Raw genomic sequence first — 15,871 nt, 5'->3', positions numbered from 1 at the left:
CAAGAGCAACGGGCTGTCTGGAATGGGTGAAGAAAACCCTGTTCCTCAGCACTGCGGGTTGTTGGGGGTGCCAAGATCCGCTTTGAAGCGCGTTTGTGCTCCGGAGTTTTAGGGCGCTCGGGTTTCCCGCTTGCTGCAGGAAAGGGGGTATCAACATCCCGGGACGCGGCACGGACCTGACGAGCGGTTCTGCTTTCGACCGGCGCTTTTGCAACACGTCGGCACGTCAAATTTCAGGCAAAAAAGTTCCAAAATAAATAAAGACTTAAGGCTTTGCAATGGGTATGAATTTAAAACTACTGTGGGAAAAAAACAGGCAAAAAAAGGTCTTTGTGTGCCTCAAAACGTGGGTTTTACCCCCAAATATCATCTCCCCTTCAGGGCTGGCCATGGGCAGATGTGCAAACGCCAAAAAGAGGGATAGATTTTTTCCCCCAGCCGTGAGCAATTGTGTTTGAGGAGAGAAAAGGGTGGAAAAGGAGGGAAATGGGGGAAAAGGAAGGGCAAAGAGGGATGGGGTGGGGGGAAACAGGGTGAGGGAGTTGGGAAAGAGAAGGGGGGAAAGGCGGGAGAATGGGGAGAAAAAGACTGGATCTGGGTCATGTGAAAAAAGGGACAAAGAGAAAAGAGAAGAAAAGAGAAAAAGGGAAAAAGGGGGAAAAAGGAAAGAGGAAAAGGAGGGAAAGAGGAAAAGGAGGGAAAGAGGAAAAGGAGGGAAAAAAAGAAAAGGAGGGAAAAAAAGAAAAGGAGGGAAAAAGGAAAAGGAGGGAAAGAGGAAAAGGAGGGAAAGAGGAAAAGGAGGGAAAGAGGAAAAGGAGGGAAAGAGGAAAAGGAGGGAAAGAGGAAAAGGAGGGAAAGAGGAAAAGGAGGGAAAGAGGAAAAGGAGGGAAAGAGGAAAAGGAGGGAAAGAGGAAAAGGAGGGAAAGAGGAAAAGGAGGGAAAGAGGAAAAGGAGGGAAAGAGGAAAAGGAGGGAAAGAGGAAAAGGAGGGAAAGAGGAAAAGGAGGGAAAGAAGGAGGGAAAGAAGAAAAGGAGGGAAAGAAGAAAAGGAGGGAAAGAAGAAAAGGAGGGAAAAAAAGAAAAGGAGGGAAAAAAAGAAAAGGAGGGGAAAAGGAGGAAAAAGATGGAAAAGGGAAAAAGAAAAAAAAAAGGAAAAAGAAAAAAAAAAAGGGAGAAAAGGGGAAAAAAATTCACGTTTTTCTGCCAGGAGGCCCAGCCAGGGCCCCGGACGCCTGGGCCCTTTTCCCCCCTTTGAGCCATCAGCACCTGAAGGTTGGGGGACAGGGCCAGGACAGGCAGAGGGAGGTGGGGGCAGGAAACGACCTTCGGTTTTTGCTTTTTGGGGCTTTCTGCCCCTTTTCTGCCCGCAAGAGTTTGGGCAATTTCCTGTGGTGACCAATGGCAAAAAGGAAGAAAAACCTGGAATTGGTTTTTTACCAGGCAATCTGGATCACCCACATAGATCCCCGATAGATTCCCCCGAATTTGGGGCATTTTGCAAAAAACTGCAAGATGTAACAAGTGGTTCTTTTTTGGCTTTTTTCCCTTTTTTTGGTTTCACGGTGTTGGGAGGAGGAAGAGGCCGGGCGCCCCGAGGAGGATGAAGGACACAGGGGCTCTGCACTGGGTACCAGGATGCTCCGAGGAGGATGAAGGATGGAGGGGGGTGAGGAAGGTCGCGGCTCTGCGCTGCGGCCCAGGGTGCCTTGAGGAAGAGGAGGGTTGGCTGGGGAGGAGGAAGGACCCGCAGGGGACGGGCTGAGGAGCACGGGGAGCCGGAGGGAGCCCCTGGGCGCATCCCGACAGCTCCCTGGACATCCAGGACCAGTTGGGGCCTCCTTCCCCGGCTCCACGTTGGCCCCGGTGCCTCCTGGCTCCAAACGCCCACGGTGGCTTCGGATCCGCGTCCCCATCCGGGTCGTTGTCATCGCACGGGGACGGCGCCTCGACGCAGAGCGGGCCCTGAGGGGGTCCCCAGCTCCCGGACACCTCCCCGGGGGCCACCGCGTGTCCCGGGTGGGCTGCGGCCGCCGGCCCCTGAGAATCACATTTAAAGGCAGAGCAGAAAGAGAACGGGGCAAACGCAGCCCTGCGGATAACGCCCGTTTCCCAGCGCGTTTCCCACGGCGCTTTCCCGAGCGCCGCTTCACGGGAAGGGCCGCGGCGGGCGGACCGCGGCGCGACCCCCCGCGCGCTCCTAGGGGGAGGGCGGACCTGGTTGAGAACCGCGCCGCGAGCCCCCGCGCGCCCTTACGGGGAGGGCGGACCTGATTGAAACCACCCCCCCCCCCCCCGCCGCATCCCGCCCTCTAGAGGCGCCTCCCGCTTCCCCCGGTGCCTCCCGCTTTCCCGGCGCTTCCCCGGGCGCCTCCCGTTTTCCCGGCGCCTCCCGTTTTCCCGGGCGCTTCCCGTTTTCCCGGCGCCTCCCGTTTTCCCGGGCGCCGCCGCCGCCGCCGCGTGAGCAGCTCCTCCGCTGAGCGCTACGGGGTGGCTCTGAAAAGAGCCGTTGGGTTCAGGGGGGCGGTTTCCGCTCTTTTTACTGCCGCGCGCGCTCCTTAGCACTCGCTGCCGCCCGCCGCCTGCTCGCCGCCCGCCGCCGCCTTGGCCCGCGGCCGCCGCGCCGTCTTCAGCCGCTGCCGCGGCCCCTTCACCGAGCGCCGCGGGCCCTTCGCTTTGCCCTTCGCCGGCCGCTTGCGGGCGCCGCCGCGCCGGGTAGCGCCCGCCGTGGCCGCCACGCGCGCCTTGCCCACGCGGCCCACGCGGAACGAGCCGGCCACGCCGCTGCCCGTGACGCGCTGCAGGACGCCCTTGTTGAGGAGGGCGCCGAGCGCCGCCTTGAGGCGGCCGCTGTTGCGCCGCACGTCGTAGCCCTCGGCCGCCAGCGCCTTCTTGATGACGGCCAGCGAGGCGCCCTTGCGCGCCGTGGACACGCACACGGCGCGCAGGATCAGGTCCGACAGCGACGGGCGGCCGCGCTTCTTGGGCAGCGTGGCCGCCAGCAGCGCCTTGGACGTCGAGGGCTGCGGCGGCGCGTTGACGCGCGGCATGGCCGGGCCGGCGAGCGGGGCTGCGCCGGGGCGGCTGCTGCTATTACCGGGGCACCGACGACGACAACGACGGGGGGGTCTCCTCGCTGCAGGGGCCGCCCCGGGGGTCTCCTCGCCGCAGGGGCCTCCCCGCTCGCTGTCGCCCCCGGGGGTCTCCTCGCTGGGGGAGTCGCCCCGCTCGTTGTCGCCGCCGCCCCCGGGGGTCTCCTCGCTGCAGGGGCCGCCCCGCTCGCTGTCGCCGCCGCCCCCGGGGGTCTCCTCGCTGCAGGGGCCGCCCCGCTCGCCGCCGCCGCCGCCCCCGGGGCCGCCCCGCTCGCTGTTACCGCCGCCGGGCTCTCCTCGCCGCTCGCTGCTGCCGCCGCCGCCGGGACCGCTCCGCGCTGCTGCTGCCGCCGCCGCCGCCCCCCGACTGAGCGCCCGCGGCGCCCCCCGCCCCTTTATATAGCCCCGCGCCGGACGCCACCGAATCAACGCCCCCCCCCCACCCCCCCCACCCGCGGCGGACGCAGCCGAATCAACGTCCCCCCCCCCACCGCGGCGGACGCAGCCGAATCAACCCCTCCTCGCGCCCGCTCCCCCCCCCGCCCGCCGCCTCCAAAAAAGGCGCTTTTCACCCCAAAAAAACTCCTTCTCCAGCGCCCTGCTGGTCCCCCAAGGGAAAGGGCACGGGGGACCCCCACGAACCACCCCTGACAGGGCATTCCCAGGCTTCCAAAAAGCGATGTTAGGCAGTTACCCCCCCAAAAAAAATACCCCAAACTGCCCCGGGAAACAAACAACAATCAAACTATCAAGGGTCGCAACAACCGTCCAGTAGGTGTGAAACACCCGCTCCGGAGCTCTTCAGGAACCACCTATAAGCAGAAAAAATGAGAACCACCAGCAACGCTGCAAACCCTGGATTGCTTCCAAGGGGATGAGCCCCTTCCAATAAATAAATAAATATATATATAAATAAATGAAAAAGTAGAGAGAAATTAGTTTCCCCGAAAACTCCAGTCATGCCCAGCTCTAGCTTTCCTCCTCCAGAAGCTCTCATCAGGGTGCGATTCCTCTTGGCTTGGAAAAATATATATATATACACATATATGCCTTGGAAGGGAAGAAAAAGTGACCAAACCAACCAAGAATTCATCCAGCAGTTCATATCCTTGGTGATTAAATCCTTGAAGGAAACATTTTCAAGCAAGAAAATAACTTTTTTCCCCCTTCCGTTCTTTCTCCTTTTTGTTTCCTTCCTCTTCTTGCTTGCCCAAAGGGGCTGCTATTAGACTTCAAGTTTTGATGGATTTATTTCCTTTTAAATATATATATATATTTAAAATTACCCCTTGTCGCGTCCCACCAGCGCGACCCAAGGAGCCCTCGAAGCTCCCCGAGGGTCAGGCAGAACCGCGGCATCACAAAAGCTCCCTTCCCATTGGCCGCCAGGACCGGCAGCGCCTCCCTATTGGCTCCCGCGATAGCCAATGAGAGCGCGCCCTTCCGAGCCGCCCGCCGGGAGCGAAGCTGAGCTCGGAGCACGGCGGGAGGAGGCAGAATAAAGCGAGGGTGAAATAAACCCGCCCGCTTTTCGGCTGCCCTTTTCTTGGTTGCATCGCTCATAAACTGCGTTTTTTTTTCCCTCCAGGGCTTGGTCAGAGCTCGCAGGCTCCTCATTTTCTCAGAAATCCCATTAATCCAGATCCCCACCACCCTGCAGCCCCATAGATAAGATTAACACATTACACCTGCCACCACCCTGCAATTACACCCGCGAGTCCGAGTGTTCCTAATTCGGCCAAACAGTGAGAAATCCCTGCTTTGAACCAAGGTAATCAATCAGCAACCATTGCTCTTGAAACAGAGAGATCATCCCAGCACCAATGCCAGTTTCGGCAATAACTACAGACTTCAAATAAACCACTACGATTTACGCTATGTTCTTTAGCGGTAAGTTTTAAATCAAGTCGCTTCTTCGCAGCGTCGCAAGCTGCCAACAAAAAGACGAGTTCCTAAAGCTGCTCCGCTCCTCTGCTTTCCACATGAAGATTTCCAGAGGAGAAAAGTCTGCGCCACAAAACGAACTTAATAAATGGAATTAAGGGTGCGAGAGTCCTCCGTGGGTCCCCCGCGGGTGCCGGTCACCTCTTTGGCGCGAGGGATGATCAGCTCCTCTCGCCCCGCAGGCACCGCACGAGCCGCACGTCGGCGGCGCGCACAGCGGCCCGCTTGGCGTGCAGGGCGCATTGCCCCCAGTCCTGCAGCAGGGCCAGCGCGTGGGCCTCGCAGGCCGCCCGCAGCGCCGCTGCGGCCTGCACGGCGAGGCCCCGCGGGGCGCCGGGGACCCCCCGCAGCAGCTTCAGCAGCACCGGAGCGGGGAGGAACTGGGGGCGACGCTTCGTGGAAGGACAGAGCTTCCGCCGGAGGGCCGCAGGCTGCTTTTTGGGGCGTTTTCGTGCAATTTTGGGGGTTTTCGCAGGCTCCCGCGCAGCTCGCGCTCCCACCACCTGCTTCGCTCGCCCCATAGCACTGAGCGCCCCCCGCCGCTCCGCGCTCCCCTTTATACCCGCCCGGCGCGCGCTGATTGGCCGCCGCCCCACCGCGCCGGCGTCCCATTGGCTGCTCCGCCCCCGCCCCCCCGCCCGCCTCGCGGAGCGGACCGGAGTGGGGACCGCGCGCCCCGGCCCAGAGCCCCGCCCGCGCCGGCGCGGACCTGAAGGGGAACCGCGGAGGGGGCGGGGCTCGGCCATGCCGCGTTCCCGCCAAACGCGGGGAATAGGGAGGTGGGAGTTCCGAAAATTAGTTTTTTTCAGCCCATTTTGGAGGGGGATTTTTGATCGCGGGAAAGAGGAAGAGAAGGCGGGAGGCGCTCAAAGAAAGAAGGAACCGGAGCTCAAAAGGCTCCTTTTCAGGGCTGACAGCAAAAAAATGGCGAAAAAAGCAAAAAATAGCAAAAAATACACCAAACTTCCCCAAAACCGCACGCCTTCCCCCCTGCGGGGCCCCGCGTGGGCGGATTCTCACCCGTTTCGCAAGGAGGAACCGGGCGCTTTCCGGGGCAGGATACAGGAACCATATAGCTCAATATGGCGGGATATAGGGTCCATATAGCTCAATATAGCGGGATATAGGAATCCTATAGCTCAATATAGCGGGATATAGGGTCCATATAGCTCAATATAGAGCCTGAATCCTATAGCCCACGGCGCAGCCCACGCTATAGAAACCGGCCCCTATAGCCCAGCATAAGGCCCCTATAGCCCAGTACAGGACCAGGCCCCATATCGCAACGTACGGCCCGGGCTATAGGAACAGAGGGCAGCAAACGGGCTGAAAAACAACCACTTTGGGGCTTATTTTTCCCCCCGTATTTTTTTCCTTTATTCCGGAAAAGAAATTCCTGCCGCCGGGCGGGAGCGGCGCAAATCCCCCCCGATTCCATAGGGGGAAACGCGGCAACGAAACGGCCTTAAAAAGTCGGGGGACGGAGCCGCGCCGGGATTCGGGAATGGCGGGAGCGGCGCTAGCTCCAGCTGGGATCGTAGCCGGCCCAGTCGGGCGGCGGCGCCAGGTAGACGCGGCGGCCGCGGTGGACGACGGTGACGATGCCGCGGTAGCCGGCGCGGGGGACGCCGGATTTGAGGTCGTCCATGAGGCCGAGGGCTTTGGCGGCCGCCTTGAAGGCGTCGCGGCCGTCGTACTGCACGCGCACGGCGGCGGCGCGCGGCAGCGCGTCGCGCAGCTCCTCCACGCGCACGCGCGGCAGCGCGTAGACGCGCGCCGGGAAGTCCCGCTCGTACTCGTCGCGCCGCAGGTAGGAGAGGTTGAGGCGGGTGAAAGGCACGAAGCGCTCGTTGAGCTTGATGAAGCGCAGGTGCTGGTCGAAGAACTGCCCGTGGCTCACGCCCTTGCGGCCGAACGTCACCGTGCGCGACACCTCGGGCCGCACGCACGCCCGCCCGCGCCGCTGCTCCGGCCGCCGCATCCAGTCGTCCCAAAACGCCGGCGGCCACTTGGGCTCCAGCTCGTCCCAAAGCTCCGCCAGGAGCAGCCAGCCCAAGCCCGGGAAGAAGTCGGTGCGGTAGAGCAGCTCGGCGCGCGCCGCGTCCACCATGGCCTCCTTGCCGTTGTCGTGCCACGCCGACGCGCACCACAGGCTGCGGTCGGCGCGGAGCAGCGGGAAAACCGCCTGGAAATACTCAAAAAAATCCGGCGCCACCTCCAGGTCGTCCTCCACCACGATGGCCGCGCGGTAGCGGAAGGTCCGGAAAACCTGCCCCAGCGCCCAGCGGTAGTGCCGGGCGATGCGGTAGTAGCCCTGGAACTTGCGGTGCTCCGGCGGCGCCGGCACGTCGCTCAGGTCGGGCTGGCGGATGTGCGCCACGGCGGCGCCGTAGGACGCGATGACGCGCGCCGTCTCCGCGTGGCCGCAATCCTGGCTCACGATGAGCGGGAATTTCTCCGCGGACGGGCGGTAGCGGAGGAGCTTGTCCAAGCAGCGGCGCACGGTGCTGCGGTCGCACGCCAGCACCAACACCGGGATCACGGTGTCGTCGGGGGGTGTTGGCGACGGTGACGCCGTGCGCGGCCGCGGGTGGCGGAAGCGGCGGATGCGGAGGAGCAGCTCCCGCTGGCGCTGCAGCTCCGTCTCGGCGTCGCGCGCCAGCCGCAGCAGCGCCGCGTCCAGGCGCGACGGGGACGGGGACGGGCGGCTCCAGAGGAAGAGGAGGAGGAGGCCGTTGCCGGCGAGGAAGAGCGCCGCCCCCCACAGCGCCACGCGGCCCGGCCGCAGCATCCTTCACGCCATGGGGCTGGAGAACGGGAATGGGGGAAACGCCGGAATTGGGGGGGAATTGGGGAGATGGGGACGGGAGGGCGGCCGGGACCTGGGCCAAAAGGCCAGGCCAAAATCATGTTCCAAACCCTATCCTGAAATTGCATCCCAAAAGCCCATCCCGAAATCGCATCCCAAAAGCCCATCCCGAAATCGCATCCCAAAAGCCCATCCCGAAATCGCATCCCAAAAGCCCATCCCGAAATCGCATCCCGAAAGCCCATCCCGAATCGCATCCCGAAAGCCCATCCCGAATCGCATCCCGAAAGCCCATCCAGAAATCGCATCCCGAAAGCCCATCCAGAAATCGCATCCCGAAAGCCCGTCCGGAAATCGCATCCCAAAAGCCCATCCCGAAATCGCATCCCAAAATCCCGGCCCGAAATCCCATCCCGAAAGCCCCTCCCGAAATCCCATCCCTAAAGCCCATCCCAAAAGTCCCTCTGGAAATTGTATCCTCAAACCCATCCCGAAATCCCATCCCAAACCCCATCTGGAAATCACATCCCAAAATCCCACGTGGAAACCCCGTCCCAAAATCCCATCTGGAACCGCCGTCCCAAAATCCCATCCGGAAACCCCGTCCCAAAATCCCATCCGGAAACCCCGTCCCAAAATCCCATCTGGAAACCCCATCCCAAAATCCCATCTGGAAATCCCTTCCCAAAATCCCATCTGGAAATCCCTTCCCAAAATCCCATCCGGAAACCCCTTCCCAAAATCCCATCTGGAAATCCCTTCCCAAAATCCCATCCGGAAACCCCGTCCCAAAATCCCATCCGGAAACCCCGTCCCAAAATCCCATCCGGAAACCCCGTCCCAAAATCCCATCTGGAAATCCCTTCCCAAAATCCCATCCGGAAATCCCGTCCCAAAATCCCATCCGGAAACCCCTTCCCAAAATCCCATCCGGAAACCCCGTCCCAAAATCCCATCCGGAAACCCCGTCCCAAAATCCCATCTGGAAACCCCTTCCCAAAATCCCATCTGGAAACCCCTTCCCAAAATCCCATCCGGAAACCCCTTCCCAAAATCCCATCCGGAAACCCCGTCCCAAAATCCCATCCGGAAACCCCGTCCCAAAATCCCATCTGGAAATCCCTTCCCAAAATCCCATCCGGAAACCCCGTCCCAAAATCCCATCTGGAAATCCCTTCCCAAAATCCCATCCGGAAACCCCGTCCCAAAATCCCATCCGGAAACCCCGTCCCAAAATCCCATCCGGAAACCCCTTCCCAAAATCCCATCTGGAAACCCCGTCCCAAAATCCCATCTGAAAACCCCTTCCCAAAATCCCATCTGGAAACCCCTTCCCAAAATCCCATCCGGAAACCCCGTCCCAAAAGCTTTGCCCCAAAACCCCATCCCCAAACCACATCCCAATCCCAAATGCGGGAATCACAACCTTATCCCAACAGCCCCATCCGGGAATCACATCCAAAACCTCGTCCCAAAACCCCACCCCAAAAATCACATCCCAAAACCCCATCCAAGAAAACTCCCATCCCAAAAAAACCCGTCCCAAAACCACGTCCAAATTCCCAACCCCAAAACGCTCATCCCAAAAAATTCCCCGTCCCAAAACCGGATCCAAAATCCCATCCCAAAAAATTCCCCGTCCCAAAACCGGATCCAAAATCCCATCCCAAAAAATTCCCCATCCAAAAACCGGATCCAAAGTCTTAGCTGAAACCCCCGTCCCCAAATCCCATCCCAAATCCCTTGTCCCGAAAATCCTCATCCCAAAAGTCCCATCCCAAAAGTCCCGTCCCAGGAAGTAAAACAGCCCCGAGGCGAAAAATCACCAGAAAGGGGGAAGGAATTAACTAAAACCCCAGGATTTTCCCCCAAAAAAGCAGCGGGGCAGAGTCCTTTCCCGTTAAACATTAACCCGGGGGGGGGGGGGGAAAGGGGGGTTTCCCGCCGGGAAAAAAGTGGGAAAAGGGGAAAAATTCCAGTGTGGAGGGAGGGAGAGGAGGGGGATGTGTCCCGGCCCCCCCCCCCCACCCCATTCCCGGGATTTGGGGGGTGTCGGGATCGACTCACCCGGAGCGCGGCCGGACTCCGGCTCCGGAGCGAACACGTCAGCAGAGCAGGAAGGGAGGGACCGGGAGGGGGGCGGAAAGAAACAAAATCAGGGAAGAAAGAAGGGGGAATTCCCAGCGGATTCCCGGCGGGAGCGGGAAAAGAGGTAAAAGCGGGAAAAGCGGGGGCTCCGCGGCCCCAAAACGGCCCCTTTTGGGCCCGGAAAAGCGGCCGGAAAGCGGAACCGGGGCCGGGTTGGGGGGGTGGAATTTACCCGCCCAAATTGGGTAAAAACGGGGGGATTTTCCCACCCGGAATGGGCGAAAACGGGGAATAACCGGGGGGGGCGGGAAGCCCCCAGCGCCAGGCGGGAGTTTTGGGGGGTTTTCAAGCGTTTTGGGGAGGGGGGTTACCCGTTTTGGGGGGTTTTGCCCGTTTTGGGGGGGGTTTTGCCCCTTTTGGGGGGGGGGTTTGACCGTTTTGGGGGGCGTTTCGCCCGTTTTGGGGGGTTTCGCCTGTTTTGGGGGGGGTTTTGACCGTTTTGGGGGGTTTTTGCCCGTTTCGGAGGTTTTTTTTTGGGGATTTACCTGGGTGGCGCCGGGGGGAGGGGCTCGCCGGGGTCCCCCCCCCCCGCAGAGGCGGCTCCGGCTCCTCCTTTCCCGGCCTCCGGGGGGGGAATTTTCCAGGATTCGGGAAGCGGCGGCTCCAGAGGGGGGGGAGCTGTGGGGGGACCCCCCCCCGAGTCACTTTGGGACCACTATAGGGGACAACCCAAACCCCCAAATCCCCTATAGGGACCAGGGCCCCCCCCCAAAGGCCCTATAGGGCACAGGGACCCCCCCAAAACCCCCTATAGGGACCAGGGCCCCCCTCAAAGCCCCTATAGGGGACCAGCCCCCCCCCCAAGGCCCTATAGGGGACAGGGACCCCCCCCCAAAGTCCCTATAGGGACCAGGCCCCCCCCAAAGCCCCTATAGGGACCAGGGCCCTCCCAAAAGTCCCTATAGGGGACAGAGACCCCCCCCAAACCCCCCTATAGGGACCAGGGCCCCCCTAAATCCCCTATAGGGATCAGGGCCCCCCCCCAAAGCCCCTATAGGGAACAGAGACCCCCCCCAAAGCCCCTATAGGGGACAGAGACCCCCCCAAAGCCCCTATAGGGAACAGAGACCCCCCCCAAAGCCCCTATAGGGACCAGGGCCCCCCCAAAGCCCCTATAGGGACCAGGCCCCCCCCCAAATCCCCTATAGGGGACAGAGACCCACCCCCAAAGCCCCTATAGGGACCAGGGCCCCTCCAAAGCCCCTATAGGGCACAGAGACCCCCCATATGGATCCGGGAGCCCCCCAAGGCCCCATAGACGCAGCTGGAGGGGGGTCCCTATGGAGCCCTATAGGAACACGGGAGCCCCCCCGCCCCCATATGTATCTTACCCTATAGGAAACCCCCCTATGGACAGCAGCGACCCCTCCCAGCCCCATTCCCTATAGGGAATCCCCCCGCTCCTCACACCTATAGGGGATGGGGCCCCCCCTCCGCCTCGGGACCCCTATAGGGGACCTCTATAGCGGACCACGACGTCCTATGGAGCCCGGGGGCCCCCCTCCCGCACCCTCCATAGGGGCCCGCGAGCACCCACGGGCCACAGGGACCCCCTATAGGGGACAGGCGAACCCCCCCGAAACACCCCTATAGGGGCCGCTATAGGGGACAGCCCCGCCCGCCCCTATAGGGACAGGGACCCCGCGGAGAGCCCCATAGGGGGCCTATAGGGGCCTATAGGGGCCCATAGGGGACTACGGTGGCCCAGAGGGTTCCCCACCCCCCCCGCCGGTACCGGCCGCGGCTCCCAGCAGCGCCCGCCACTTCCGCCCGCCCCGCGCCGGAAGCGGCGCCATGGCAACGGCCGCGCCCCCCCCCGCCTTCCCGCCGCGGCCCCTCGGCCAATCAGGAGGGCGCCGCGCGCGCTCCCTCCCCCTCCCCTCCCCCCGCGGGCGCGCCCATTGCTCCCGCCCCCCCCGCTCTCTCCCCCCCCTCCGCGCGGACAATGGAACGGGCCGGAAGGGGGCGGGGCCGCTGGGGTGTTGAGAGGCGAGACCACGCCCCCGCGCGTGACCACGCCCCCCGCGCGTGACCACGCCCCCCGCGGCCGCTCCTGCCCCCCCCCGCCATATTTAACGTTTTTGGGACATTTTCCGTGGGTTTTGGGGGGTTTTATTTTCGCGGGGGGGGGGTCGGTGGCCCCGGGGCTGCCTCCGCTACGGCCCGGGGCGGGGGGGGGGGAAGGAGGCGGGTCCCGGGGGCGGAAAGCGGGGCGCTCTGGGCGGCGCGGAGGCCTCGCGTCTTGTCTGCTCCGGGCGGTGGGACACGTGGAGGGGCGGGGGGGGGGTATAGGGGGCAAGAGGAGGGGGCGGGGGGGCAGTTAGGGGCAAGGAGGGTAATAGGAGGCAATGGGGGGCAATAGGGGCTGATAGGGGCAATAGGAGCCATTGGGGCTCAATAAGAGGGAGTGGGGGGGCAATTAGGGGCATTGGGGGCAATAGGGGCCATTGGGACTCAATAAGGGGGGGGCAGTAGGGGGACACTGGGGGCAATAGGAAAATTGGGGCTTAATTGGGGGGGGGGCAATGTGGGTGGGGGGGCAATTATGGGCCCTGGGGGCAATAGGAGCCATTGGGGCTCAATAAGGAGGGGGCAGTAGAGGGGGGCAATGGGGAGTGGGGGGCAATTTGGGTCCCTGGGGGGCAATTAGGGTTCCCGGAGGGCAATAGGAGTCATTGGAGCTAAATGGGGGGGGCAATAGGGGGGGCAATGGCGGGTGGGGAGGCAATTAGGGGCCATTTGGCTCAAAAAAGGGGGGGCAATTAGGGGGTGGGGGGCAATTAGGGGCACTGGGGGGGCAATAGGAGCCATCGGGGCTCAATAAGGGGGGGAAAAGGGGGGTAATAAGGGGCAATGGGGGGGCAATTAGGGGGAAGGGGGGGCAACTAGGGGGAATGGGGGGCCATTGGGGCTCAATAAGGGGGGGAAAGAGGGGCAATAAGGGGCAATGGGGGGCAGTTAGGGAGAATGGGGGCCATTGGGGCTTCAATAAGGGGGGCAATTAGGGGGTGGGGGGCAATTAGGGGCACTGGGGGGCAATAGGAGCCATCGGGGCTCAATAAGGGGGGGGAAAGGGGGGTAATAAAGGGGCAATGGGGGGCAATTAGGGGGAAGGGGGGGCAATTAGGGGGAATGGGGGCCATTGGGGCTCAATAAGGGGGGGAAGGGGGGCAATAAGGGGCAATGGGGGGCAGTTAAGGAGAATGGGGGCCATTGGGGCTCAATAAGGGGGGCAATAGGGGGGTGGGGGGCAATTAGGGTCCCTGGGGGGCAATAGGAGACATTGGGGCTCAATAAGGGGGGAGCAATAGGGGGTGTGAGGGGCAATTAGGGGCCCTGGGGGCAATAGGAGCCATTGGGGGTCAATAAGGAGGGGCAGTAGGGGAGGCAATGGGGGGTAGTAGGGGGCAATTAGGGTCCCTGGGGGGGCAATAGGGGGGCAATGGCGGGGTGGGGAGGCAATTAGGGGCCATTGGGGCTCAATAAGGGGGGGGAAGGGGGGTAATAAGGGGCAATGGGGGGCATAGGAGCAATGGGGGGGCAATTGGGGGAATGGGGGGCCATTGGTGCTCAATATGAGGGGGCAATTAGGGTCCCTGGGGGGCAATAGGAGACATTGGAGCTCAATGGGGGGGCAATAGGGGGGCAATGGCGGGTGGGGAGGCAATTAGGGGCCATTGGGGCTCAATAAGGGGGGGCAATTAGGGGGAATGGGGGGCAATTAGGGGGAATAGGGGCCATTGGGGCTCAATAAGGGGGGGAAGGGGGGCAATAAGGGGCAATGGGGGGCAGTTAGGGAGAATGGGGGCCATTGGGGCTCCAAAAAGGGGGGGCAATAGGGGGTGGGGGGCAATTAGGGTCCCTGGGGGGCAATAGGGGGGCAATGGTGGGATGGGGAGGCAATTAGGGGCCATTGGGGCTCAATAAGGGGGGGAAAGGGGGGTAATAAGGGGCAATGGGGGGGCATAGGGGCAATGGGGGGGCAATTAGGGGGAATGGGGGCCATTGAGGCTCAATAATGGGGGGGAAAGGGGGGTAATAAGGGGCAATGAGGGCAATGGGGGGGCAGTTGGGGAATGGGGGCCATTGGGGCTCAAAAAGGGGGGGCAATTAGGGGGTGGGGGGCAATTAGGGTCCCTGGGGGGCAATAGGAGCCATTGGGGCTCAATAAGGGGGAGAAAGGGGGGTAATTAGGGGCAATGGGGGGGCAATTAGGGGGAAGGGGGGGGCAACTAGGGGGAATGGGGGCCATTGGGGCTCAATAAGGGGGGGAAAGAGGGGCAATAAGGGGCAATGGGGGGCAGTTAGGGAGAATGGGGGCCATTGGGGCTCAATAAGGGGGGGGCAATTAGGGGGTGGGGGGCAATTAGGGGCACTGGGGGGGGCAATAGGGGCCATTGGGGGCTCCATGGGGGGGACACCCCCCCCCATCCCGGTGTTCCCGCCCCCCCCCATCCCGGTATTCCCGCCATTCCCAGGCATGGCGGCCTCGCCCCCCCGCGGCGCTTTGCCGGCGTTCCCGGTTTCTGCACGGATTGCGGCTCCGTGCTGCCGGCGGCCGGGCCGCTCCGGCGCCCTGCGCTGCTCCCGCTGCCTCCTGCTGCTCCGGGAATCCGGTGGGTGCCCGGGAATGCCGCCGGGGCGGGAAGAGAGTCCTCCCGGATCTCCGAATCCCAGCGGCATTCCCGCAGATCTGGAGGGCGCCGCTGTCAGAAGCGCCGTGGAATTCAACCGGCCCCGGGCGGGAGCCGCTGGGAGCCCCCGGATCCTGAGCGGCTCCGACGGCCCCTTGGTGAAAATCCCGCTGGGATGGAGGGGGCGGGCTGGGAATCCCGCTGGGATGGGGGGTCTGGGTCCAGAATCCCGCTGGGATGGGGGTCTGGGGCGGGAATCCCGCTGGGGATGGAGGGGGCGGGCTGGGAATCCGCTGGGATGGGGATCTGGGGTGGGAATCCTGCTGGGATGGGGATCTGGGTCCAGAATCCCACTGGGATGGAGGATCTAGGTCCAGAATCCCACTGGGATGGAGGATCTGGGTCCAGAATCCCACTAGGATGGAGGATCTGGGGCGTGAATCCCGCTGGGATGGGGATCTGGGTCCCATAATTCCGCTGGGATGGGGGGTCTGGGGTGGGAATCCCGCTGGGATGGGGGGTCTGGGTCCATAATTCCTCTGGGATGGGGATCTAGGTCCATAATCCGCTGGATGTGGGGGGTGGGTTGGGAATCCCGCTGGGATGGGGGGGTCTGGGTCCATAATCCCGCTGCAATGGGGGATCTGGGTCCATAATCCCGCTGGGATGGGGGCTCTAGGGTGGGAATCCTGCTGGGATGAGGGGCCTGGGTTGGGAATCCCGCTGGGATGGGGGAAATAAGCCCCCATGGGACAAGAATACCCCCTCCTTGGAATGGGAATGACAGGAATAACTCTTCCCTGGATGGGAATAACTCCCTATGGGATGGGAATAACTCTTCCCTGGATGGGAATAATCCCCCTGGGATGCTCTAATTCCGACCCTGGAATAGGAATAACTCCTTATTGGATGGGAATATCCCCCTATGGGTTGGAATAACCCGCCCCGAGTGGGAATAACAGCCTTTGGGATGGGAATAACCCCTTACGGGGTGGGAATGACCCTCTATTGAATGGGAATAACCCCGTGGAATGGGAATAACCCCCTATGGGTTGGGAATAACGGCCTTTGGGATGGGATTAACCCCTCACAGGGTGGGAATACCCTGCTATGGAATGGTAATAAACCCCCTGGAATGGGAATAACCCCTATGGGTTGGGAATAACGGTCTTTGGATGGGAATAACCCCTCACGGGTGGGAATGACCCTCTATTGAATGGGAATAACCCCCTGGAACGGGAATAACCC

The 15,871-nt window shown here is 62.1% G+C and overlaps 2 protein-coding genes across 2 annotated transcripts; both read right to left on the bottom strand.

Moving 5' to 3' along the window:
• Positions 1-2,554: 2,554 nt before the first annotated feature.
• Positions 2,555-3,046, bottom strand: LOC148591539 (histone H1.1-like). Its single transcript, XM_088537399.1, has one exon. The coding sequence runs from the start codon at positions 3,044-3,046 to the stop codon at positions 2,555-2,557; it is 492 nt and encodes a 163-aa protein (XP_088393525.1).
• A 3,500-nt stretch (positions 3,047-6,546) lies between these two features.
• MGAT1 (alpha-1,3-mannosyl-glycoprotein 2-beta-N-acetylglucosaminyltransferase) lies at positions 6,547-7,823 on the bottom strand. The gene has a single exon (XM_088537403.1). It carries the CDS (start codon positions 7,821-7,823, stop codon positions 6,552-6,554), a length of 1,272 nt encoding a protein of 423 aa, XP_088393529.1. The 3' UTR covers positions 6,547-6,551.
• Between the last annotated feature and the right edge of the window lie 8,048 nt (positions 7,824-15,871).

This window comes from Tinamus guttatus, unplaced genomic scaffold (genome assembly GCF_059628265.1).
Source record: "Tinamus guttatus ecotype Peru unplaced genomic scaffold, ASM5962826v1 Tinamus_guttatus_pri_ptg000755l, whole genome shotgun sequence".
NCBI lineage: Eukaryota > Metazoa > Chordata > Aves > Tinamiformes > Tinamidae > Tinamus > Tinamus guttatus.
The sequence above is the reverse complement of the archived record's forward strand: the minus strand, read 5'-3'. Positions and strand labels throughout refer to the sequence as shown.